This window comes from Girardinichthys multiradiatus, chromosome 4 (genome assembly GCF_021462225.1).
Source record: "Girardinichthys multiradiatus isolate DD_20200921_A chromosome 4, DD_fGirMul_XY1, whole genome shotgun sequence".
NCBI classification, from domain to species: domain Eukaryota; kingdom Metazoa; phylum Chordata; class Actinopteri; order Cyprinodontiformes; family Goodeidae; genus Girardinichthys; species Girardinichthys multiradiatus.
In genome coordinates, this window is record NC_061797.1 from 52,352,964 (window position 1) to 52,368,169 (window position 15,206).

Below are 15,206 nucleotides of genomic sequence, written 5' to 3' on the forward strand. Positions count from 1 at the left end.
TAGTATTTTGGGTTTCAGTCTAATGTACTAAAACTCTTCCCCACCCTGACAGGAAACTGTCGTATGAATCAAACCCTTGGTCATATGACACTGCTTAACACCCCTGTGGCTCTGTTTGGAGATACAAACGCGCTCCTGTTTCCTCTGTTGTGTCTGCACGGCTCCAGATGATAGTTGAAGGCTGCGTGTTGAAACTGCAGCCCAGCTCGGACTTGTCCCGACTTTGGCTTCGCATGAAGGGAATGCAGCAGACCGAAGAGGAGACGAGGCTCTGAGTTTACAGAGAGGCCAAGTGGTTTCAGCACCATCACCGATTTAAACGGCTGCTGAAGGAGACTGGAGAAGGCCTGCATCATACATCACAGGATGATGAATCTGAAGCTGCTAAAAGTGGCTGTGGCTTGTCATATTTAAAATACAGAGAGAGACAAAGTAGATGCCTGAGGGATACAGTTACACACGAAGAATGATGTTCTTGTGGAGGATGAGATGATTAACCTGGCAACATGTCCTGACATGCAGATGATGTTTGTTTCCTCTGAAACAGTCCACTGTTCCAACGGAGGAGTCACAAAGTGGTCGGGAAGGATGGAATTAGTCAAAATGAATGACAAAGATGGAGGAAAATTAAAGGCAGTGTTTGGGGATCTGTTTAAAAGTCCAAACTAAAATAACGTGGGCGCAGTGCAACCTAGGTACGGAGGCCTCAGTCCTTGGTTCGAGTCCCAGCCCCAGAGACCTGTGCTGCATGTCTTTCCTCTCACCTTAACCCACTTCCTGTCTGCCTACTAACAGTATTCTCATTTGCAATTCAACCATTTATGGGAGGTCCCTGATGGTTTGGGGGCTCTAAGCAGCTGCTTGGTTTGCGTTTGCTTTGGGCCGGCGCTATATGTCTGAATGATTCACAGCTCAGAGTTTAGTGGCTTTAAAAAGACACAACAGTTGTAAATTAACCCTTTTGGTTAGGTTTACAATAAACAGAGAAGAATAGTTCTCCTATAATCTGCTATGATTCTTCCTAATCCATCTGTTTAGAAAGAAAACTATAAAGAAAAAGGGATGATTCGCAAACTTTCTGGTGTGAACCCCCGACAATAAAATAAATGATCAAACAATAATTGATCTGAAGGAACGTCGGCTTTACATGGATTTATTACAGAGAACAGCAGGGTTTGCAACAGGAGAAACTGAAAGGGTGCAGCACACACCCCAAGCTGCAGCCTTATAATTTACATGGAGGATCTTTCTTCCACTGAACTACAAAGCTGGATATAAAGTTGAATTAACCAAAGTCATCTTATACATATATAGTGGTACGCCCCACCTCAGCCAGGGAAAAGGAAAAGTAACATTAAACCAGATGTAGGTGGTTTTTAAAATAAAAAGGGGTTTATTGTTCCCTCACTTTTAGGTTTTGACAAAAAGGAGAACAAAATGAGGATAGTAGAACTTGTACAAACCATCAGTTGAGGTTTACAAACATAATTTCTAGTAAATAAAAATCATAAAACAAGAACAGTATCCAATAAAGCAAAGTTTAAGATGAAGTTTACCAAAACTACATTTTCAACAGTATGATTAACCAAAAGGACTGAAATAAAAAGCTTTCAGTCCCAAACAAAAGACTTCCCAAAAAGTGAGGCTTCTGAGCCGGTCTTCAGGTGCCCTAGACAGGCCTCTAAATGAACTTTCGGTTCGAACTTTGACCTGGCAACACCAAATAGTTAGAGCTAACAATCCTTTTAAGAAATAAGCCAGAGTCAAAGTCAAACACTTTCACTAGACACCCACCGAGTAGAAGATGAAATCACAGCCACCTTCATTCACAGGTGAGCTGAATTTAAATAGAAGGGCCTCTTCTATGATTGGAGGAGCCAGGGATTAACAGTCCAATCAGGCTCCAGATGAATACCTTTTGGGAGGAGTTAGGAGAGGCCAACGAATCCTGAAATAGATGGGTCTGTTTCTGGGATTGGAGATGAACAGTCCAACCAGGTTTCAGGAGGATGTCCATCAGGAGGATTTAGAAGAAGCCAGCCAATCCCAGATGAGTGACTGCACAGCTGGGCCAGCAGATCATCAACCTGCAACTGCAACTGCAGGTTAGGGCTCAGGCCGTAACATATACAGATCCTTCTCAAAATATTAGCATATTGTGATAAAGTTAATTATTTTCCATAATGTAATGATGAAAATGTAACATTCATATATTTTAGATTCATTGCACACTAACTGAAATATTTCAGGTCTTTTATTGTCTTAATACGGATGATTTTGGCATACAGCTCATGAAAACCCAAAATTCCTATCTCACAAAATTAGCATATCATTAAAAGGGTCTCTAAACGAGCTATGAACCTAATCATCTGAATCAACGAGTTAACTCTAAACACCTGCAAAAGATTCCTGAGGCCTTTAAAACTCCCAGCCTGGTTCATCACTCAAAACCCCAATCATGGGTAAGACTGCCGACCTGCTGTCCAGAAGGCCACTATTGACACCCTCAAGCAAGAGGGTAAGACACAGAAAGACATTTCTGAACGAATAGGCTGTTCCCAGAGTGCTGTATCAAGGCACCTCAGTGGGAAGTCTGTGGGAAGGAAAAAGTGTGGCAGAAAACGCTGCACAACGAGAAGAGGTGACCGGACCCTGAGGAAGATTGTGGAGAAGGGCCGATTCCAGACCTTGGAGGACCTGCGGAAGCAGTGGACTGAGTCTGGAGTAGAAACGTCCAGAGCCACCGTGCACAGGCGTGTGCAGGAAATGGGCTACAGGTGCCGCATTCCCCAGGTCAAGCCACTTTTGAACCAGAAACAGCGGCAGAAGCGCCTGACCTGGGCTACAGAGAAGCAGCACTGGACTGTTGCTCAGTGGTCCAAAGTACTTTTTTCGGATGAAAGCAAATTCTGCATGCCATTCAGAAATCAAGGTGCCAGAGTCTGGAGGAAGACTGGGGAGAAGGAAATGCCAAAATGCCAGAAGTCCAGTGTCAAGTACCCACAGTCAGTGATGGTCTGGGGTGCCGTGTCAGCTGCTGGTGTTGGTCCACTGTGTTTTATCAAGGGCAGGGTCAATGCAGCTAGCTATCAGGAGATTTTGGAGCACTTCATGCTTCCATCTGCTGAAAAGCTTTATGGAGATGAAGATTTCATTTTTCAGCACGACCTGGCACCTGCTCACAGTGCCAAAACCACTGGTAAATGGTTTACTGACCATGGTATCACTGTGCTCAATTGGCCTGCCAACTCTCCTGACCTGAACCCCATAGAGAATCTGTGGGATATTGTGAAGAGAACGTTGAGAGACTCAAGACCCAACACTCTGGATGAGCTAAAGGCCGCTATCGAAGCATCCTGGGCCTCCATAAGACCTCAGCAGTGCCACAGGCTGATTGCCTCCATGCCACGCCGCATTGAAGCAGTCATTTCTGCAAAAGGATTCCCGACCACGTATTGAGTGCATAACTGTACATGATTATTTGAAGGTTGATGTTTTTTGTATTAAAAACACTTTTCTTTTATTGGTCGGATGAAATATGCTAATTTTGTGAGATATGAATTTTGGGTTTTCATGAGCTGTATGCCAAAATCATCCGTATTAAGACAATAAAAGACCTGAAATATTTCAGTTAGTGTGCAATGAATCTAAAATATATGAATGTTACATTTTCATCATGACATTATGGAAAATAATGAACTTTATCACAATATGCTAATATTTTGAGAAGGACCTGTAGTAACTAAATTCAGTGAATTCCAGCCTTTCTCCTTCATCTGGGCTAAAATCCTGTTAAAGACGCACTTTGAGTTTTATCAATGAAATAAATTATTAATCAAGTTATACAAAGTAAATAAATACATTTACGAAATTAAAACAAAACAAAGTAATATTTACTAATTTTGTTCTCTCTCTGTAAATGGTAAATGGCCTGTACTTTATCAAGTCCCCAGAGAGCTTTCCACTACAACCAGTCATCCACACACTGATAGTGGTGTAGCCACAGCCCTGGGCAGATGGCTGCCATACACAGGCACCACCGAGCCATCAGTGTCTTGCCCTTAGCACTGGGCTCAAACCAGCAACCCACCGGTTACAAGACGAACCCCTGCCACCATCGCCACAGTCACCTGACCCTTCCCCTCCTGCCTATTACAGATAAAACAAGACCCCTCATCATCAAGTAGATGTCTTGAACTGAAAAGAGGAAATAGTTGGGGAACAAATAACAAAAAAATCAACAGCAGCTCCGGGTCCCAGATATGAGCTGGTCCTGTTAGTTTGCCATGAAGAGTCTGCTTGAAGAGCGGCTTTGTTCACAACCAACACATCAGTAGAACATCTCCTGCTCTGACTCTGCAGCTGGGGTGGACTGCTGGGTGAGGACTGAGCCGCTGGTGAGTGCTTTGGTACAGGGAGTCGGGTCCACCAGCCACAGGTCCTCTTTAGTAGGAGTAAGAAAGGTAGGTTAAACAACAAACAATTTTAAATAAAATTGTCGGTTTAAAAATATATATATTGCTAGAGGCGGTCTGAACAATCGCTGAACATAACTAGAAAGACGCAAAATTGGTGACAGTAATTGGAACATGGGACTAAACTATCACTTCTTCCTTTTGTTCTTCATTCAGCTTCCAGATTTCCCACCGTTTCCTGCAGTCACTCATTTCCGGTGCTGCATGGAAAGCCGTCTTCCGCTTACCATACGTGACGTCATCACTCTTCTGCACCTTTGGGCTGTGTGCTGGGTTTCTGTTGTGCACACGTCTTACATATTTCAACTTTTTGACGGGAAATAAGCGCGAACACACTGCTGATGAAAGTATGCAAAAATCTGGCAATATGCCTTTAAAAAAGCACAGCTGCGCAGTGGAGAGGCTTGATAGTCTGTGTGACTCCTCTCAGTTGTGCGCAGCTGCTGGGCTCTGATTGGAGCAGAGAGGCGTGTTCACCGCAGGAATGCAGCATTCAGGTGGAGGGAGAGTCCTACAGAGACCGCACCAACACAGCAGCTCTGCGCTTCAACAGCACGCAGCACCCTCAGCGCTGCGCACTGCTGCTTTCTGCCGCACTCTGCGCACTTTGAGTCGGCTAGGACTGAGCGGGCAGATGAGAGGGGACGGCCCCTGGATGTAGCTACCTGATGCTGGATTTAACTTGGAAAATGTTTCATGAAAAAGTTCACACCTCATTGGGAATAATATGCTCATAACACAGCTAGAAACGTCTTCCAACAAGTCACTTCTTGCTCCAGAGTGAGATGCGCGTTTTTCACTTTAAGCTTTTCAGAAAAACTAAATTGATGTGATGTGGGGAGCTGATTACGCAGCTTCTTGGATGGATCAGCTCTGCAGCTGAAGGAGAAAGAGGAAAAACTATTTCATTACATGTGTTTTTAAAGACGACGTGGAAAATCAGCAGAGAGGACATGGACTTGGTTGGGTTTGGAACCCGTGTGTCTGCTCCCCCTGCAGCTGGGATGCACCGTGCGTCAGAGCCTCAACATTTCACATCATGATACTTCATCAAAACTGCACCTGACACATTGTCCCGGTCCATTTTAATCTACCAGGATCCACTATGTCCCCAGTAAAGACCAGGTGAGAAAACCGGCTTTAAAATGTGTCTCTTGTCAAAGTTTTCCTGCATCTATGCCGGGGTTAGAGTCCAGCTTTGTAGGTAGGTGACACATTCCACCGACTGTATGTGGAGACTGTTTGAGTGGCTTCTTTAGGAGGAAAATATGTGCTGGCTTTAAATATTTACCTTGGAAGTGTTTTTCCTTGCAAGGAACTGCAGCCTTGAATGTTTGTTACTGTACAGGGAAGGATGGGAGGTGATCAATTCCAGGGACTTTCTGAGTTTTTCCATGTTGGAAGATGTTTGTTTTAGGTTTGCTTCATTATCTGAAACTCATGACTTGTTTTCGTTGCTGCGTATTTGAAAAAAGTTCCCATTTAGCCATACATTATTTGATCTTTGTGGAGAAATAGTGAAAGATAAACCTGCGATCATCTGCTCAGCTTTGGGTTCCCTTCCAGAAGTAAAGGCCTGTATTCAGCTCCTTTCATCTTCTCAGTAGCTCTGTCCAGTTTGCTTTACCCCGCTGAAGATAAACATCTCCACAGCATGATGCTGCCACCACCATGTTTCACTGTGGGCATGGTGTGTTCGGGGGTGATGTGTCCTGTTAGTTTTCCTTCACACACAACATTTTGTATAGAGATCAAAACCTTCAATTTTGATCCACCTGAGCTGTGGATCTCTGCAGCTCCTCCAGAGTTACCAATGGCTTGTTGGCTGCTTCTCTGATTAATGCTCTCCTTGCCCAGCCTGTCAGGTGGTTGGTCATGTCTTAGTAGGTTTCACTAGATTTTATTTAGGGGTATCAGGGCTTCTACTTCACCGTCATGTATTATTGTGTCTGTCATAAAGAAATCCATACCAAATAATTAAAGTTTGAGTTTGCAGCATGACAATATCTAAAAAAGTACTTAGGAATACTTTTGCAGGGCACTGTAGGTTTTCTTAGGCACAGAAGCTTGGTCCAGACCTTCTGTGGATAGCTCCATTGGGTGAAGAAATCCTCCCTCCATATCAGGAAGATTGCCCCTTCTGACTCCACACGTCCCACTGCTCTACCTTTATCTCCTTAGCGTGTCACCAGCTATAAATACTCAGCTCATATTTTTTCTGATCCCGCAACTGAGAACACTGACACAGCAGAGTGCAGAGAGGCTCAGCATTTGCTCCAACTTTCCCTAGCCTGGCTGCTGAAGGCAAGCTTTTACTTTGAAGGTTATTCCTAAAACACATGTACAGAAGAAGGTGAAATGTTTGCAGTCTGATTTGATGTGACGTGTCAGAGTGCATCCTGTCAGATCAGCATAGTGGAGCTGACTGGCAGAAGTTCGGCTCCAGGCGCTTCTTCTGATGACTCTCAGTAGGAATGTGTCTCTGAGATTGAGCCATCAGCCTCATGAACAGAGTTGTTCTTACCTTGGAACACTGAGCATTTCGCTTCAAAGAGACGACTCTGACTTGATGTTATACATAATGATGTCACTCTGCTTCAGGGAGGAATTTCAATCCTTGATTTCCTGCCTGTAGATGCATAGTGGGAACACTGGGTATAGACATGTGTTTCTCTGGAAAATGATTTGTTGTTTACAAGGTGACATGGTCTAGGACACCAAAAGGTTTAACCCAACTCTCAGAGACAAGAGTTGCAGTGAGGAGGTCCGTTTTTCTGCAGATGCACCATCACAGCCGTACACTGTAATGGAAACCAGATGCAGGATACAAACTACTACCAAACTAAGGTTTGGATGCTGCTGTTTCTGCCTGAGGAAGCCAGAAGTGAAGTTTCTGATATTTAGTTACAGCATTAACTTCAAACTGGGATTTTCACTCTCTATAATGTATACCTCAAAACTGTTGGAGACGCATTAAATCCACACGGTTCTAGTGAGAACCCGTTCAACAATGATTTATTTAAACATTTCGGCTTCCAAGTTATATAATAATACAAATAAGACAACATAGCACCATGTTGGGTTTAATGTTCCTTTGCAAGTTGCTGGACTACACTGTTTTTGTAGCTATCAGCCAGGTTCTGGCATCATTTGGGTTTGGAGATTTGAATATTTATCTTGTAGCAGAATCTAATCTTAGATGTCCAAGTTTCAGCCATCTAGCTGCTGATTTAAGTGGAAGAGTTGGGAGTTTGTCCTCTTCCTGAAGTATTCCATTCAGCTTGCTTAATGCACCAGTACCACTGAGAGTAAAACTGGCATCAGCCTTATTTGTTTCTGGGTTGCTCCTGAACATTTCAAACAATTTATTTTCTTCAGAGGGAACAGTTTTGGCCAAATGATTGAATCTTGGTTGTTCCAGCAAGTAAATGTTCTCAAACAGCAATCCAAACTAATTTGCGATGGATAAAATTGACCTACCATTAAACATCTGTAATGGCCGTTCCAGAGGGCCAACCTCAACCCTGTTGGGAATTTGTGGACTATGGCAAAGAATGGCTCTGTAGCTGGAAATCAACTGGTTTTAATGAGCTCTACCAATTCCACCCAGAGGAGTGGTCAAATATCTAGTCAGAAAGACATTTAACCAAATATTAGTTTGGATACATGTATATATTCCTGTTTGCATGTCCGCAATAAACTCAAACTTGTGCTTCCAACTGTTGTTTTATAAAATCTATGAAGTTATAATCGTCCCAAGATAGAAAAAGAGCAGTTTACATCCATGACCATAAAGAAACTGCTGCTACACCTGCTGATGTTTTCATGAAAGATCAGACAGATCGGGAACACTTATTTGTCTAATCTCTGTATTTTTATTGTATTTACAGTCAGCTTTATGGTTTAAATCCAAGCTGGGCCTAATGGATCAGGTTACCACATTCTTGTTGTTGCATGAATCTTTGGTTAGCTTGTGGTTTGGAGTGAAGTGACCTATAATCTTTCATCTTTTTAGGTCAATTCTCTTGCATACTGTTTTCCACTTGCATGTTTTGTAGCTGAAGATTCCTGGAGGCTGCAGGGGATGATGGTCAGTGCTTCAGGCTGTCATTAAATGTATTTCAGTAAAATTGTTTTCCCCCATTCTTTCAGACTGGACAGTTTTTTTTTTGTCTATCCAGGCTGTGAAATCCTGTTTTTCATCTGTCTGAATCATGTGGGAATTGTATTACTCCACTAGTATAGCGAGAAATGCTACAATGGATCAATTGAATCAGTTTGTTTTCGTCACAAATATGACTGTCGCTGCAGCAAAATGTTCTCCACAAGCTGCGTCTCTCTGCTCCTTATTTAACAATGCAATGCAGTCCTTCCAGCTGCACTTTTAATGTGTATTCTAGAAAACAGATAGCGTAAAGGCCTGTCCCACGGGACTTCAGAGGTGGGAAGACTAAAAGAAAGGAAAGTTCATTAACTAATCGGAATTAAAACAGGGATAACTAATCTTGAATGTCTGACCTAAAAGCAAGAAGCTTTAGTGATCACATGATTCCTGGTCGCTCCTCTCCCAGTACTCACTAACTAACCAATGTCATAGAAAATGACATCAGGTAGTGAATAGACTGATAAAACTCCCATTTCAAAGTTCATTCAGATAAAACTTTACAGCTTTGTGTTCGTCTACCTGCACGGATCTAAGAAGGAAAACTTGTGAGGAGTTTCTGCACGATGTGTTGGTTCTGTGCTGAGGAACCATTGATCCGGTTCTGCTGGGTCCCAGCTGAACTATTAGTGTTTGGTAGATGTAATTAATGCATTTTAATCTTGCCTGGTGACTCAGTTTATTCAGTATCTGTTTGCATGTGCACTTTTGAGCTGCTTTTTGACATGTTCTATAAAACAATCAAATACGTGAGATTTTCTTACCACAGTATCACATATTTGCATCCCTTCCCTTTTCTCATGTTGCATGAGCGTGATTGCGGATGACCTTGGAGGCTCTGCTTCAGTCGGAGTGCCTGTGAAAAGATAATCTCATAATCCTTGAGGTATGATGGTGTACCAAGTCTGTGCTCTTTGTCATGAAAGGAGCAAATTAGGTGAAGAGAAGCAAAGAAACGAGAATGAATCGGTGTTAAATCCGGACATTTTGCCAGCAGGAAAACTAACAGTATTTTATCCTTCTCTTCTTATTTTTTTAAATTCCAAATCAAAGTTATGGAGTCATGTTTAACCTCCTTGAAGTACTTTGCTTCCAGACCTTATTGCAATCTTCTAAAATGATCTAGATCAGTAGATCCTTTGTGGAGGTCTTTCAAAGTTTTTCTCTAGACTTACTTATTGAACCCCAGTATCTAGACATTCTCAGATGAATGTCAGGTAATATGAGTTTATGTGATTGACCAACACAAAGTAGGGCACTTGAGAAGTGGAAGTAAAAATTCACGTCAATTCTGAAAGGTGTGGTGTGCAGGTGTATTTAGTCTCTTTGAGTCGACGCTTTTCAGATCCAGGTTTTGCTGAAATCCCAGCAGTAAGTCTTTGGGGTAAATCTCTATCATCTTTCCACTTCTAGAAATGGAAATTTGTGACCATTTTTCTTTGCAAAACAACTCAAGCTCGGCCAGATTGGCTGGAGAGCAACCTCAGTCTCAAGTTTCCTGCAGCCTCTAACAGGTTTTCTTCCAGGCTGGTTCTGGATTTAGCTTCATTCATCTACCCAGCAACATGGACCAGGTTCCCTGTCTGTGCTAAAGAAAATCATCCCCAGAGCATGATGCTGCCACCACTGTGTTTCCCCTCTGTGATTGTATCTTCAGGGTGATGTGCAGTGTTAGTCTTCCATCCTAGCTAACAGTTTGGATATAGGCAAAAGGTTTTGATCTTATCTGACCAGAGAACCTCCAGTGTCTCCTACGCCATGTAGGAGGCAAACACTACAGAGCTTGCTTTCAATCTTCTTAGATTTTTGGAGTGCACGAGGGAGCCATAGATTTCTGCGGCTCCTCTAGAGTTATCATGGGCCTCTTGGCTGCTTCTCTAATTAATGCCCAGCCTGTCAGTTATGGTGGATGTCCATGTCTTGGTAAGTCTGCAGGTGGTCCATCCTTTCTCCATGTTCAGATGATGGTTTGAACAGAGCTCGGGAGATGTTCTAAGGTTGGCCTATTGTCTTAAAACCTAACCCTGGTTTAAACTGAACCAGAACTTTCATGGTGTGTGCCTTGGTCTTCAGGATGCTGTTTACTCTCTGATGTTCTTTAAGAAACATCTAATGCTTCACAAAACAGCTTCATTTCTAGTGAGAAGAAATCGCACACAGATGGTCTCCTGAATTTACTAATTAGATGATTGATTGATTTTGCTGGATTTTATTTAGGGGGGTCAAGTTTAATACAAGTGCATGGCCCATTTTTATAAATCCTTATGTTTTACTAAATGCTCTTAATTTCTTCACTGTTTAACTCATATAAAACACATTATTTAATACACCGACATAATAGCAGGATAAGGAACAGGTTGGTGCAGCTTAATAAAGACATTAGGAGTTGTTTAAAACTGTTTTTAACCATTTCTCTGAAGAGTTTTATGATGTATTTCAGTAAAGCAGCTGCAGAGCCACAAAGAGGCTCTACTTAAGGGGCTTGTTTTGTTAATGCCTTCTGACCGAGGCCACGGAGCGGCAGATTGTTGATGCGTCATTCATAGTCAACACAAACGCAAGGTCAGAGCTCACCACGGGCCTTGAGACTCAACATCTGGTCCTGCTTTTGTCAGCCCATTCAGGAGCATGCGCCGTTTAACCATCGGACCCTCCAGCAGAAATTCCCAAACACTGGCTGGGTCACAGATAAACCTCTGAGAGGGTCAGAGGTCAAGGCCGTCCCCCCGGTTGGGCTTCATGCTGCTTCTCTGGATATTTGTGGGTCACCATGTAGAATCACTTCAGTCAAGGTGTCTCCCGCATTCTCTGAGGTCAAAAGAACACATTCTCGCCTGGAAGGCAATCAGGCCGCAGCAGAGAAAAAGTTTCCATGTAATGGTGCCATAACAGAGTAGAACCATTGTTTATTTGTGCAGGGTGTGAATGTAAGCACTACCTGCCTCTGAGGGCGTGTTTGAGACGAGGTTTGTGAGTTCAGTAACACTACAGAGGAGTGGTGGGTACAGCAGGTTTAACTCCTGCAGGTGGAGATGTTTGGGGAAAGATTGGACATCTTTTAGATAAAAGGATTCTATGGTGTCACAAGGACGAAGCCAGTCTATTCATTTAGTCTGTGAGCAATGTTACATACTGACGGAATCACAAATATTTTATTGTGATTTTAGAAGAAGTAACAACTAGAAAGCCATTGTTGAAGTAAAGCCATAAGAAATCCATGTAATAGACACATCAATAATGTGGAATCATGTGGTTCTCTGATCACATAAGTATCCATGAAAATCACAAGGCGAGGATGAAAACCAACTCTGAACACACAGTGGTGTCTATGGTGAAACACTGTGCGGATGCTCTTCTTCAACAGGAGCAGGGAAGCTGGTCAGAGTCGATGGGAAGATGGATGGAGCTAAATCCTGGAAGAAAACCTGTGAGAGGCTGCAGAAGACCTGCCAATCCAAGATGGCGCCGCAGATGGTCGCCTCGGCGTGTTGGTGCGCATTGTTTTGTTTTTTGCTTTAAAACGGTCTTCTGTGATGGTACCCGGAGCTCTCTCACCAGAGAAGAACTCATGAACATCAGGGCTACTACACCAGAGGAGTTATTTCCAACTTTTCTGCCTACTGCTCTGGAATATTTGGACATCCTGGTCAAAGGTGCGCTCACCTTTGTGAAACACCAGAAGAGAGGAAAACGGGCTGGGGTGCTGGTACGTCTTCGCCAGTGTGGACTACGAACATCGTTACCTGGAATATTTCTCTCTAACGTGCGCTCACTTCCCAACAAAATGGAGGAACTACAACTGCTGTTGGGGAAAAACAGGGACTTTTATTCATCTGCAGTTTTGTGCTTCACGGAGACGTGGCTGTGTGGATTAATACCGGACTCTGCGCTGCAGCTGGCAGGATTCCAGCTCTACAGAGCGGACAGAGACACGGAACTCTCCGGCAAAGCGAAAGGTGGAGGAATCTGTTTTTACCTCAACAGTGGTTGGTGCAACGACGTGACAGTGATTCAGCAGCACTGTTCTCCAGACCTGGAATCCTTCATCATAAACTGTAAGCCTTTCTATTCCCCCCGTGAGTTCGCTTCGTTCATCCTGGTCGGTGTTTACATCCCACCGCAAGCTAACGTGCAGGTCGCACAGCGCATGCGCCGACCAGGTACTGAGTGTGGAGCGGACCAACCCGGACTCCTTAGTAATCGTTGTTGGTGACTTTAACAAAGGTAATCTCACCCACGAACTCCCCAAATATAGACAGTTTATAAAATGTCCGACCAGAGAGGACAACATTCTGGATCACTGTTACACCACCATCAGAGACGCTTATCACGCCGTCCCACGTGCTGCACTGGGCCAATCCGACCACATCATGGTCCACCTGATTCCTGCATACAGGCAGAAACTAAAGCTCTGCAAACCTGTTGTGAGGACGACAAGGAAGTGGAGCAGTGAGGCTGTGGAGAATCTCCAGGCGTGTTTAGGCTGTACAGACTGGGATGTGTTCAGGACTACTACCAACAGTCTGGACGAGTACACAGAGGCTGTGACTTCCTACATCAGCTTCTGTGAGGACAGCTGTGTACCATCATGCACCAGGGTGAGTTACAACAACGACAAACCCTGGTTCACAGCTAAACTCAGAAGGTTAAGACTGGATAAGGAAGAGGCCTTCAGGAGTGGGGACAAAGACATATACAGAGCTAAGTACAAGTTTGGCAAGGCAGTGAAAGAGGCCAAACGACTGTACTCTGAGAAGCTCCAAAACCAGTTCTCAGCCAACGACTCTGCGTCTGTCTGGAAAGGGCTCAAGCAAATCACCAACTACAAGCCGAAAGCCCCCCACTCCATCAACGACCGACGCTTCGCCAACGACCTGAACGAGTTCTACTGCCGCTTTGAAAGACAAAGGGACAGTCCTGCAACCATCCCCCACGACGCCCCCCAACAGCTGCAGCCACAATCCACCACCCCCACCTCCCCAACCTCAAGAGGGGCACCTCCAACCCCCACCCTGAAGTTCCCCCCCACCAGCCTCCTACCCACGCCGAGGACGGCTCTTTCCATCCAGGAGAGGGACGTCAACAAACTCTTCAGGAGACAGAACCCCCGGAAAGCTGCTGGTCCGGATTCTGTCTCACCAGCCAGCCTGAAGCACTGCGCTGATCAGCTGTCTCCAGTCTTCACAGACATTTTTAACACCTCACTGGAGACATGTCATGTGCCAGCCTGCTTCAAGTCCTCCACCATCGTCCCTGTTCCCAAGAAGCCAAGGACCACAGGGCTTAATGACTTCAGACCCGTCGCCCTGACCTCTGTGGTGATGAAGTCCTTTGAGCGCCTTGTGCTCTCACACCTAAAAGACATCACCGACCCCCTCCTGGACCCCCTGCAGTTTGCCTACAGAGCCAACAGGTCTGTAGATGATGCAGTCAACCTAGCCCTTCACTTCATCCTCCGGCACCTGGACTCCACAGGAACCTACGCCAGGATCCTGTTTGTGGATTTCAGCTCTGCCTTCAACACCATCGTCCCAGCTCTGCTACAGGAGAAGCTCTCCCAGCTGAGTGTGCCCGACTCCACCTGCAGGTGGATCACTGACTTCATGTCTGACAGGAAGCAGCGCGTGAGGCTGGGGAAGCACGTCTCTGACTCCCTGACCATCAGCACCGGTTCCCCCCAAGGCTGTGTTCTCTCTCCTCTGCTCTTCTCCCTGTACACCAACAGCTGCACCTCCAGTCACCAGTCTGTCAAGCTTCTGAAGTTTGTGGACGACACCACCCTGATCGGACTCATCTCTGATGGTGACGAGTCCGCGTACAGATGGGAGGTGGACCATCTGTTGGACTGGTGCAGCCAGAACAACCTTGAGCTCAACGCTCTAAAGACAGTGGAGATGGTTGTGGACTTCAGGCAGAACCCAGCCCCACCTGCCCCCATCACCCTCTGTGACTCCACAATTGACACTGTGGAATCTTTCCGCTTCCTGGGAACCATCATCTCCCAGGATCTCAAGTGGGAGCCAAACATCAGCTCCCTCATCAAGAAAGCCCAGCAGAGGATGTTCTTCCTGCAGCAGTTGAAGAAATTCAACCTGCCAAAGACTATGATGGTGCACTTCTACACAGCCATCATTGAGTCCATCCTCACCTCCTCCATCACCATCTGGTACGCCGCTGCTACAGCCAAGGATAAGGGCAGGCTGCAGCGTGTCATTCGGTCTGCTGAGAAGGTGATTGGCTGCAGTCTACTGTCGCTCCAGGAACTGTACACCTCCAGGACCCTGAAGCAGGCAGGGAAGATTCTGGCTGATCCCTCCCACCCTGGTCACAGACTCTTTGAGACTCTCCCCTCTGGCAGGAGGCTGCGGTCCATCCGGACCAAAACCTCACGCCACAAGAACAGTTTTTTCCCATCTGCCACCAGCCTGGTTAACAAAGCCCGGAAACCACCCTGACACTCTCCCTTTCCCCCACATCCCCCCCTTTTTTTGCTGACAGGACACCTGTAACCTGTAACTCTATGAGTTACATTAACGCTCAGCTTGGACTCCTGCTTTACTTGCACAATG

General features: G+C 45.0%; 1 protein-coding gene across 1 annotated transcript in view; it reads left to right on the plus strand.

The window, feature by feature from the left end:
• The first annotated feature begins 4,973 nt into the window (after window positions 1-4,973).
• Window positions 4,974-15,206, plus strand: part of adamtsl5 (ADAMTS like 5) — a 94,275-nt gene continuing 84,042 nt past the window's right edge. Inside the window, exon 1 of the mRNA XM_047363161.1 lies at window positions 4,974-5,600. Coding sequence (XP_047219117.1) covers window positions 5,581-5,600 — 20 coding nt within the window. The 5' untranslated portion in view covers window positions 4,974-5,580. The remainder of the gene's footprint in view (window positions 5,601-15,206) is intronic.